General features: G+C 37.8%; 1 protein-coding gene across 3 annotated transcripts in view; it reads left to right on the top strand.

Annotated features, from left to right (window-relative positions):
* The window catches only part of EPC2 (enhancer of polycomb 2), a 119,216-nt gene extending 107,437 nt beyond the window's left edge, over window positions 1-11,779 (top strand). For 2 of the 3 annotated variants that reach the window (XM_025935181.2, XM_086718545.1), the window contains 4 exons: window positions 6,360-6,496; window positions 7,896-8,055; window positions 8,966-9,299; window positions 10,517-11,779. In XM_025935181.2, coding sequence (XP_025790966.1) covers window positions 6,360-6,496; window positions 7,896-8,055; window positions 8,966-9,299; window positions 10,517-10,589 — 704 coding nt within the window. In that variant the 3' untranslated portion in view covers window positions 10,590-11,779. The remainder of the gene's footprint in view (window positions 1-6,359; window positions 6,497-7,895; window positions 8,056-8,965; window positions 9,300-10,516) is intronic. The other variant, XM_086718544.1, reaches the window with a different exon arrangement.
* The last annotated feature ends 249 nt before the right edge of the window (window positions 11,780-12,028 follow it).

The raw sequence follows: 12,028 nt of genomic DNA on the forward strand, positions 1-12,028 counted from the left end.
CGCCTGGGTGGGTGGCTCAGTCGGTTAAGCGTCCGACTTCGGCTCAGGTCATGATCTCATGGTTTGTGAGTTTGAGCCCCACATCAGGCTCTGTGCTGATAGCTTAGAGCCTGCTTCAGATTCTGTGTCTCCCTCTTTCTCTGCCCCTCCCCCTGCTTATGCTCTGTCTCTCCCTGTCTCTCAAAAATAAATAAATGTTAAAAAAAAAATTAAAAAATAAAAAAAAGATTTTATTTTTTTTAAATCTCTATACCAGCGTGGGGCTCAAACCTACAACCGCAAGATCTAGAGTTACACATTCCATCAACTTAGCCAGCCAGGTGCCCCTTAAATGGGTCTTTATTTTTTTTATTTTCACATTTCATTTGTTCCTTATTCCTTATCCCCCTCACCCTTCACTCCTGACCTCGCCTCCCATCTTCACCCTTTCTACCCACAGTTTTGCAGTTTATTCATGAGTTTGCCTTTAACTGTGACAGTTACATTACAGGATGTGTATAGTCCTAGACACACAATGTCAACTTTCAAGGATTGAAGCATTTGTCCTCAGAGTAGCTCAGAGTGGCTTATGTGAACTTTCACCTGACTCCTCGCTAAGACATACAAGGTTTAAAATAGGTTGTCCAGAGACGCCTGGGCAGCTCAGTCAATTGAGCATCTGACTTTGGCTCAGGTCACGATCTCACAGTTCATGGGTTCGAACCCCGTGTTAGCCTCTGTGCTGACAGCTCAGAGCCTGGAGCCTGCTTCAGATTCTGTGTCTCCCTCTCTGTCTCCCTCCCCTGCCCATGTTCTGTCTCTCTCTGTCTCAAAAATAAATATAAACATTAAAAAAAATTTTTTTAAATAAAATAGGTTGTCCATCTTCCCCCACCCCCATCAGCCCCAAATCTGTCTTTTAAAACAGACAAACAAAAATGCATATAGTCAGCTTTGCTTAATAAAGCGTATATTAAGACTTTTCTAACAAAGACCTACCTTGTAGATGGAGAATAATGGATAATATATTCATCTTGACTTTTAGATCTTTATTACCATATTAGATGTTCTTCATTAAGCTATGAAAACTTGGTCTAGACTAGTGTTTTAAAAAGTTCATAGCTTCCCAAGAATACACTGTATTAGCCCACTTGGAGAAATACTGTGTTAAAAGAGAATTTTGAAAAGGCACACACGCAGGGGCACCTGGATGGCTCAGTAGGTTGAGCATCCAACTTTGGCTCAGGTTGTGATCTCATGGTTCTTGAGTTCGACCTCTACATCTGTCATGCTCTGCTGACAGTTCATGATTTTGGCTTGGGTGGTGGTCTCATTGGTGAGATCCAGCCCCAAGTCGGGCTCTGCGGTGGCAGTGCAGAGCCTGCTTGGGTTTCTCTCTCTCTCTCTCTCCCTCCCTCCCTCCCTCCCTCCCTCCCTCCCTCCCTCTGCCTTTTTCCTGCTCCCACACACACAGGTGCCCTCTCTCTCAAATAAAAATTAAAAAAATAAAAAGGCACACACAAGGACAAAAACCATATGTTCATACCCTGTTATGAGATGGTCATCCAAAAGTTCCAGAATGTATTTCTATTAGATTTTTCTTTTTAGTTAATCAACAAAACTATACAAAGTTAGCAAATACTTGTAAAGATTTCACACATACTGAAGAATATCTCTGTGGGCCCAAGGTTAAGAAACCAGCATAAAGTCTAGGGGAGATACCTTGAGTATATTTTTAGTGGATCTGTCAAAATACGGGAGGGAAAGCTGATAAGGGGTCAACCTAGCAGACCACCATATAGGAATCACATCCTTGAAAGGTAAAAGATGACATGAAGAATACCTAGGACTTTTGAAAGTAAAATCAACATTCCAAGGATGGTAACAAGTATTCTCACAAAAACCACATGGATTCATCTGGTAAATAAAGCAACTGATAAATCTAAGATAGGTAATAAGCCAGGTATAAAGAAGATAGCCAGGAAGGTTAGGGGCTTACTGAAAAACAGAGTTTTGGTTATATACACAAAATATTTAGAAATGCAGATATGCCACTAATGTATAGAATGGCATATTTGCATATATAATAAGGAAAATTCAGTAATATGTATACCTATCAGCATGTGTTAACTACAGAAATTTGGAAGTTACTCAGGTACAAAGACACTTCCATCCATCTGGATTTTAAGGAAATATTGCTACCTTCACAAAACAATCAGTTTTGTGGTTACTTTTAAACTGGCAGGAATTGGAGGGCATGGGGTAGGGTAGATTATGACCAGCATAAATTTTACTTTTAAGCTAGCAACGTGTAAGCAACTAGTAGAAAGAGCTTGGCTTGGCCCTAAGCAAGAGAAGCAGGTAAGGCTTCTTTCTTGCATATTCCCAGTTGCCCTTTTGCCACTACACGCACCACCACCCCCCCCCCCCCCACCTCAAAGCTGGGCCCCTAATTTCTAAACAGTCTTCTTCACACTATAACTATGACTTTTTCTGACCTGTTTTAACTTTTGCCTCTTGATGATTGTAAGTCAACGTAAGAAATAAATTTCTTGTGGAAATATTTAAGTAATTTATGAAAGGAAACATAATTAGTAGGAAAGGTACTTTCCATCAGACACCTGTCTCCACCTACCATTAGGTCAACTCTAAGAATGATAATTCAGTACTGTGTCTGTGCTATTAAAATCATACATTTCTTACTGCTTTCCACCTAACAAAAGGAAAGAGGTCAGTTAGAAAGGGTGTTTTGTATGTGTTCCAATTCTGTGTCATGATTACTAATTGCTCTTTTTGTCTAAAGAGTTGAAAATGATATGAAATAATGCTCTAGAAAATTCCGAATGAGGAACTTTATAGTAAAGAAAGAGCTAGAGGTCAAGAATGGATATAACATGCTGAGCTTGAAGTAACGGGGAGGAGAAAAAAATAAATGTCATTTTTTAAGGCATATCCATATTATAGAGTTAAATTGAGTTTATATTAGTAATTCTTTTTTTTTTAATGCTTTTTTTTTTTAATGTTTATTTATTTTTGAGACAGAGACAGAGCATGAACGGGGGAGAAGCAGAGAGAGAGAGACACACACAGAATCCGAAGCAGGCTCCAGGCTCTGAGCTGTCAGCACAGAGCCCGACGCGGGGCTCGAACTCACAGACCATGAGATAGTGACCTGAGCCGAAGTCGGACGCTTAACCGACTGAGCCACTCAGGCGCCCCTATATTAGTAATTCTTAACCAGTAATGGGATCAGGGGTGACATTTTTATTATTAAAATCAGCCAGGGTTTAAAAAGGTTAGGAAACAGTGACCATTAATTTGAATAATTTGGATTGAGCCTTGATTGGTTAGGATTTTAATGCTTTTCTTTTTTTTTTTTTTTTTTTTTTTTTTTAATGTTTATTAGAGCATGAGCGGGGGAGGGGCAGAGAGAGAGGGAGACCCAGAATCTGAAGCAGGCTCCAGGCTCCGAGCTGTCAGCACAGAGCCTGACGCAGGGCTCAAACTCATAGACCATGAGATCGTGACCTGAGCCAAAGTCAGATGCTCAACCAACTGAGCCACCCAGGTGCCCCTTAATGCATTTCTGATGGGGAAAAAAGATGGGGTTCCTGAGCAAATTAATGGTCTCAACAAGACAGGGCAATAAACAGATATAACCCCACCCCAAAACAGGCAATTTTATCAGCATTCCTTTTTAATATATACGTAAATGATCATCCATTCATAAAAAACAAGCAGAACCATCTATAGTTGGCAACACTTTGTTACTCATGGACTACCAACCAAAAGTAATTTTTTTAATTTTTGAAAAAAAATGTTTAATGTTTGTTTATTTTTGAGAGAGACAGAGTGCAAGTGGGGATGGGCAGAGAGAGAAAGGGAGACACAGAAGCCAAAGCAGGCTTCAGGCTCTGAACTGTCAGCACAGAGCAGGACAGATGCAGGCAGGGCTCGAACTCACAAACCATGAGATCATGACCTGAGCCAAAGTTGGGTGCTCAACCGTCTGAGCCACCCAGACACCCCCAAAAGCAATTTTTTAATTAAAAGAATGCTATTTGTTCTTTCTACTAATTTAAGTACATACTTATTCTGAATTAGTGAGATTTTATGATTTTCTGGCTTAAAAGATTTTAGAGAAGAAGATTCTCATTGTTCTCATTTCTCTCTCAATTTTGAAGTAGCTGTTAAAACTGTATTCACTTAATTTTCTTCCTCATTTAAAATTAATCACTGTGACTCCCACCTTTTCACCACAACAAAAAACTTAGCTCCAGATAAACTTAACACTGGATTTGAGGGACTAGACCATGCTAACACCAGATTCCAACCAAGTTCATTTAATTTGAATTGGCACAATCCTTTATACACATAAGACTTATTAAACATATTTATTTGGGTTTAACTTAAGAGTTTTCCTTCCTGCCTTTTATCTAATAAACTATTTTTCATCTCTTTCCCAAGGTTTTCAAACAACTGGAAATTTATGAATACTTCACATTTTCATTTGATTTTGAAGATTGTAAATTTAGAATTAAAAATGTTTTTTACATTTAAAAATAGAACACTTGCAGTGAATTTAACATGTGCAAACAAAGAAAAACATTTGATTTTGTTGGTAATTCAGTAAGATAACTAATGTGTACTTCAAAAATGCAGGTAATATTAAAATTTTAGAGTGCACACTATCATAGCCCCAGGTCTTTGAATCTTCTAAAAATAAAATTGCTATCTAAGAACTTTTTTTCCTTCATAGCCCAATACAAACTTTAAATGATAACGTTGTCGAACAGAAATGAAGGCATATTTAATGTTTTGTCCATCTCTGGGACCTAACTCCCTTTTAATAGAAAATAGACTGTATTTATTCATAGCTTGTTATATGTCTAATTTACCATCACATTTTTTTAAATTTCTCCTTTGTAGTAAATGGAAAACTTGGGGGAGTAGTCAAGAGTAACCTAGGTTCAGGCTGTGTCCTCTTCTAGCTAAATTCCTTTAGGTCCTGTTAATGACACTTTAGGTCCAATTGATGAGATTGCTCACTTGCATTTAAAGGTTGGCTCATATTAGTTGCTATTCCTTTATATGTATCTTTTCTTTCCAACTACACTTTTGGACTTTATAGCTGGGACCCTCCTTTTGCCTTTTATTTTGCCATGTATTCACTTAACTCTTAATGTAGCACTCTTCATCATCGTAAATAGTAAATACTGATTGACTGAAAGAGATAGGAGAGAAGAAAGAAAGCAATGAAGAAAAATAGAGCAAATTTACTCTAGTAGTACATGTATTCTGATCTGATTTAATACTTCTTGATTTTGATAATGTACTGACTTCTATGGAAATAGCTTATGTCCTCTAAGTCAGTTTATCAGTGATTTACTTGAAAATTAATGAAAATTTTTTACATTTCTTTGAGAAAAATGCTTTCCTCTTACAACTTTTTCTTGGCTAATCTTATAAACAAACGTTTTAGATGTCTCATTTTTTTTTTTTCCATTTTTTTTTTTTTCAACGTTTATTTATTTTTGGGACAGAGAGAGACAGAGCATGAATGGGGGAGGGGCAGAGAGAGAGGGAGACACAGAATTGGAAACAGGCTCCAGGCTCTGAGCCATCAGCCCAGAGCCTGACGCGGGGCTCGAACTCCCGGACCGCGAGATCGTGACCTGGCTGAAGTCGGACGCCTAACCGACTGCGCCACCCAGGCGCCCCTTAGATGTCTCATTTTTACTTGAAATCTACTGTTAACACAGTTGGTCACCCCTTGATTGCATCTGAGGATATATTCTGTCTTTAGTTTTCTGAAGAGTTCTCTGATTTCTAACCCATATTTCTATAGATAAGACTTATTTTAGCATCAAATCTGTTGGCTTGAACTACAGTTACTGATTGTGCAAGGTGAACACCTTTGTCCTCTACTCTGATTTGTAACCAGGGAAAATGTCCTAGATGAGAACCAGCAGTAAGAATCCTTTATAGTTCTGCAGATGGTCCTGCTTTCTTAATAAGGCTATCAGTTAGTCATCATCATTATTATTTGTATTAATAAATCACTTTTCTCATTATATACTTCCACAATGTAGAGAGCTAAGAATGATCCCAAAGACACGAAGTCTGAATAAGTAATAGAATCCTCATATTAGGACTATTTTGTACAGTATAAACACTGCATGTAGGAACTTCTTTTGGCATGTGATTTTAGAAGATCGTGGATATTAACATAAACCACTTTTGCTTTTTATTGAGTTTCTTGCTGATGTATGATTTGCACTTGCTTTTTATCTTAATTGTGCAATAATTTTATATTGTATTCTATTTGTGTTGTGCAAAGTACTTTAAAACATACTTCTGAACTGAATGTCCTTTGCCAGTAACAGGGGGTATCACAGAAGAGCAGTTTCAGACACATCAACAGCAGTTAGTTCAAATGCAAAGGCAGCAGCTTGCTCAGCTTCAGCAGAAACAGCAATCTCAGCATTCCTCGCAACAGACGCACCCAAAAGCACAGGTGAACCTGTCTTTTAATCGTGGTTGTTTCCTTTTTCTTCTTTAATTACATAGTTTTGTACAATTTTGTCAAGTCAAAGATAACCTTGATAAACTAATGTATATTTAATGAGGAGAATACTAGAGTCAAATATGGTATTTGTAATTTAGGAAAGAAACCACATTGTTTTAGAGGGGTATTGAGAATTTGTGGAAGGAATTAGATACTCTTAGAATTATCATCCCCACCCCTACTCTGCCTCCAAAACTTTTTTCCCCCAATCTTAACCCCTTCCTAAACTGTGTTTTTAAGTGCCATTTGGGTGTGCCCCATGACTTAGGAGGTAATTTTCTTGAATTGTCCACTAAATCCAAACAACATAGTCCCTTGCCTCTTTGAATCACATTTCCCTGAAGAAAAAAATTGCCACTAGGTGACGTTTTCCATTGGCACCATTAGACGAATATGTTAGGGGTTAAGAACAAAAATACTTTCTAAAATTGCAATTGCCGGAAGAAAGAAACCCTGCAAACACCTTGATATGAGCCCTAGAACACTTATTTTGAAGTTGTGGCATCCAAAACTGTATGAGAATAAATTTCTGTTGTTAAGCCACTAAAAATAAAAGTGTAATTGAAAAGTTTGTTTGAAATTTGAGCCATCTGAAAGAAATAAATCTAATACTTTAGGTCTTAAGTTTTGTTACTTCATAATTCCAAAAGTAACTCTGAAGTAATAACTGAGATTAACTCAATCTTTGTTGTATTCTGTGAGCTCTCAGGCCAGCGTCTGCTGATAGTAGGTCAGTTCATTCTCAGAGGGTCACTAAATAACACTGACCTTGGAAATCCTGAATCCAGCAACATGAAAATCTCAGTGACACCAGGAGCCCTCAGCACTCCTCTAGCATCCGGGTGGATTTGGGACTAGCCTGCATTCTGGAGCTATTGGCTGACCTGTTTCATGCAGAATCAAGAGGAATGGCCATTAAACTTGCCTTTGTTTGCTTTTTCTGAATCTCTCGGGTAACTAGCCTACTTGCGAGGTTAGTTAGGCAAGACATGTTTTTACATTGTGACAAAAAGGATGGTTAAATTTCATTTTGTCCCTACTATCTAGATTGTCAAGTATTTTTAAAGGCATTCTTTAACACTTACTGGAAAAATTAATAGAGCATAAAAGGTTTGAGGTTTTTTAATCCCCTAGTTCTTTCTCAGAAATAGTTGCTTCCCAATTTTTAGTCACTCCCTGCTTAAAAATGCCAAAAATAGTCTGTGGAGCCTTGGATCTCTTAATCTTAGCACTTACACCTGTTCAAGATGAAAAAGGAAACCACCTTTTGGGTTTGCCCATTTCTTAATATTCACATTCATGAAATCACATTTGAAAAATTGAGAGTTTAATTTTGTTCATTTTATAGGGCTCAAGCACCTCTGACTGTATGTCTAAAACACTTGACTCAGCCAGCGCCCACTTTGCTGCATCTGCAGTAGTCAGTGCACCTGTTCCAAGTCGCAGTGAGGTAGCCAAGGAACAGAACACTGGCCACAACAACATAAACGGTGTTGTCCAGCCTTCAGGTAAGCCTGTGGTTTCATGTGATACTTACTAGCTCGAGGTTGTAACTTACTGATTGGAGATATGGTGTTTGTTTTAAATACAAGGGGAAAAAATCGTACAAGAAGTCAGGACTCCAGAATTTCTGAGGATAGGTGTGGCGGAATAGCTGCATATTTTCTGGAAATCACGGAGAGCCTGCTCCCTGTTTCCTCCTGCTCCCACTAGATACCTTCCTGTGTAACTCTCCATCCTGCCTGGTTTTATCCACATACTGTCAGTTGCCTCACATCTTAGGAAACATACTGAGCTAATCGCTAACCATCACGCTGGAATTATCCATGCATTGATAGGCAAAATATAATCCAGGTTGGTCTGTCAGTAAGTTTGAAATTGGGTTTACCTTCCCACTGGCACATACTCATGGGACTGCTTTCTCTGACTCCTCCTCTTGAAATACAGTATTACTCTGAAACCTTGTCTGCTTCTTACCACCCTGAGTCCTCAAAGACTTGCTGTTCCTATCAGCCTTCAGCTACTACTCAGACCCTAGGGTTTTTCCACTTGCTTTTAGATACACCCATGATCCTGATTACCCCGCCTTACTGATTCCTTGCATGCGTGAATTGTGATGGAATCCGACTGTCTTTGCCACATGGTCTCAACCTCCAGAGAGGACCTCTCTGCCCTGTTGTTTCCTACTTTCCAAATGTAGACTTTTATGCAGGCTAGTAGAAAAATGTGTCTTTGGGTTGTAACAGGTAAGTATGTTGTGATCAGGAACTCTCTTTGGAGAGGCCATTATGTGGAAAGTTAATTTGGTATGTAATTAGAATACAAATGTTTGCACGGATTTTTATTAAACTCTGATTTTCTGAGAGTTTAATTAATGTCTCATGATACGAATTAAATGATGTTATTTTTCTCCTCCAGGAACCTCTAAAACGTTATACTCCACCAATATGGCTTTATCATCCAGCCCAGGGATTTCAGCTGTACAACTTGTAAGGACAGTTGGCCACACCACTACAAACCACTTAATCCCAGCATTGTGCACAAGCAGTCCTCAAACACTTCCCATGAACAATTCCTGCCTGACAAATGCAGTGCACCTCAATAACGTCAGTGTTGTTTCTCCAGTCAATGTGCATATCAATACACGGACTTCAGCACCATCGCCAACAGCCTTAAAACTTGCCACGGTTGCTGCCAGTATGGACAGAGTGCCAAAGGTTACTCCCAGCAGTGCCATCAGCAGCATAGCAAGGTGTGTGTGTGTGTGTGTGTGTGTGTGTGTGTGTGTGTGTATTTCTGGTACCATCCTGTCCCTTTCTGCTGGCTGTCCTATGGGAAGAAAAAGACATTTTTTACTGCAGTAGATGTCTATTGATTGACTTGCTTTTAACACATACTGAGTTCTACTCAGGGTAAAGCTCTGTGACTTAGATTATTTGTTTGAGGTCAATAGTGGGATGTTTATGTGCCAACCAGAAGCATAAAAAACAAGGGGGAAAAGCACATCAAATTGGGAACCATCAAGCCCAAAAAATAAATCAAAGGATATTTTAGAAGCTTGAGTCTTCTACTGTTTTTTTGTAGCTTAGACAGTTGGGGAGGTTAGAGTTGTTACTGATTCCCACGTCAGAGCTTTAATTTTCAAATCAAAATTTGTGTTTTCTTCAACATTATAAGAAGAAAGTAAATTATTCTATGTATATATTAAAATTGAGACTCTTCTGGGATTAGCTAAATCTGTGATCATGTATTTCAGGGTATGTTTTTATATTTCTGTGATACTAGTACATGAGAGCAACGAATCAGAAAAAAACTTGACGTGCATGAGTTAATAACTTACTGCATGACCTTAAACCTATAAAATTAAACTGTAGTGGAAAGTAATCTAAGTACTGTTGTGCTTCTGATGATCATTTTTTTTTTAATGTTTATTTTTGAGACAGAGAGAGACAGAGCATGAACGGGGGAGGGTCAGAGAGAGGGAGACACAGAATCTGAAGCAGGCTCCCGGCTCTGAGCTGTCAGCCCAGAGCCCAACGTGGGGCTTGAACTCACGGACTGTGAGATCATGACCTGAGCCGAAGTCGGACGCTCAACCGACTGAGCCACCCAGGCACCCCTGATGATTATTCTTTTTGAGCATCATATGCTTCATCTATTGTAAAAAACTTGGATTGTCCTGTGTTACATATTTTCATAAGTAGTTTATCATTGGCTTCCCCCGAAATATTATGTTAAATTACTGTGTTTCCTAAGTAAACAATTATAATCAAGTAATTAGGAAATAATAGAATTTCTTAGATACACAAAACTTTTCCTCATTCCTGTATAGCAATTGTAAAAGTAGGAAATGTTCTTGTGAAGTACATGTTTAGTTGTAGTTACGTAAAACCGTATCTGTAAATACTGAGTGATAATATCATATTCTGGAGAGTATTAATGTTTATTTTACTCTTTGCCTTATTATAGAGAGAACCATGAACCAGAAAGATTGGGTTTAAATGGAATAGCAGAGACAACAGTAGCTATGGAAGTGACATAACCTAAAACGTGTGGCTTTGACCTGTGCTGATGGTGTGCAGTCATTCATATTCCAGCTGAATGCAAAAGGCGACACTCTGTGGATCACAGAGCGTAACAATGGACCTAAATGGACTACAGTATATCGGATATGAAATCGATATATGATGTATATTTTGTAAAATTGGGAAAATCACTACCTTGTAAAATAGTTTATTTGTATCATCAATATTATTTCTGTTACTTGAATAGTAGATATTCATCATCATGCTTTTGCACTTGAATTTGCAACTGAATGGATTTTAAAAAATAATTCTTTAATGGGATCATGAGCATGAAATGGGATCCTGCATCACTTGTTTTAACTATTTATTTTGCCATGTTTACATTTTGTATCTTGTAAAAATAAATCCAACTTTGTGTCTAAAAAGTTAAAGATTCATAGCTAGGAAATGAAATTCTTGTAATTTTTTTCTAAAGAAACTGTAAAGTTTTCACTTGGTTCATTTTGTTTCACAATTTGACTAGATGGACTTTTTGGTAAATACTAGTGGCATTTCACTGTCAAATATGAAGTTCAAGGCAAAATAGTATTTTCTATTACTGTGCAGGGGAAAGGGATGGATCGATACATGCAAATTTAATGTAGTAACTCACTTTTCCATATATTTTGAATGTATATTTCTATTTATAATACCAGTTTATAAAAAATAATTACACAGGAAAAACGGACTAGGAAAAATTATGCATCTAGCACATTTAAACTGTGCAGATAAGAAAATTTTTCAAGGATTACATTTTATCTGAAGACTGCATATTTTAACTGGCTTTAAAACTGTAACACACCACATAAAGGATATTTTACCAGGTATGTATTGCATCATATCATTGCAATAATTATTGGAAGTCTAGATATCGAGCCATCCCAGGTGTTGGGAGGGGGGGAGGGTTGTGGCAAGACTGTCTTTTCAATTTTGGAGAGTTTTCCTGTGGCTACAAGGCAAGTAACGGGTTGGAAAAAGTCTGACTGTAAGCGTTGGACACCTTCATAGTGTAGTGTTTTAGTGACTTTTTTTATACGGTTCTTGTAAATTAGATACGTGTAGTGGTGTTTCAGAATGTTTGTTTATGCACTAGTTCAGACAACTTTCCCTGTTACTTGTTCTTGATAAGTGAAAACTGCAGGGAAATAAAAATACATATCAAAACATGGACATGCTGCATATGTGTTTATTTCACAATGTGCACACAGCGTAAGTGAGAATTTAAGGGAGACGATAGCACTTAACAGCACTTTTCATTTTCACAGTGCTTTCCAAGCATTAATGAAAAGATTTGTAAGAAGCTCATCTGTGGGCACTATTGGGTTTCAGATAATCCAATATAAACTACCTTTGATATGAAAAGTTCTTAAAATAGTTTACGGAATGTAAGTAATTTGCAGTATAACATTCACTGAAA

Source organism: Puma concolor, chromosome C1 (assembly GCF_028749965.1).
Source record: "Puma concolor isolate L17-30 chromosome C1, mPumCon1.1.hap2, whole genome shotgun sequence".
NCBI classification, from domain to species: Eukaryota; Metazoa; Chordata; class Mammalia; order Carnivora; family Felidae; genus Puma; species Puma concolor.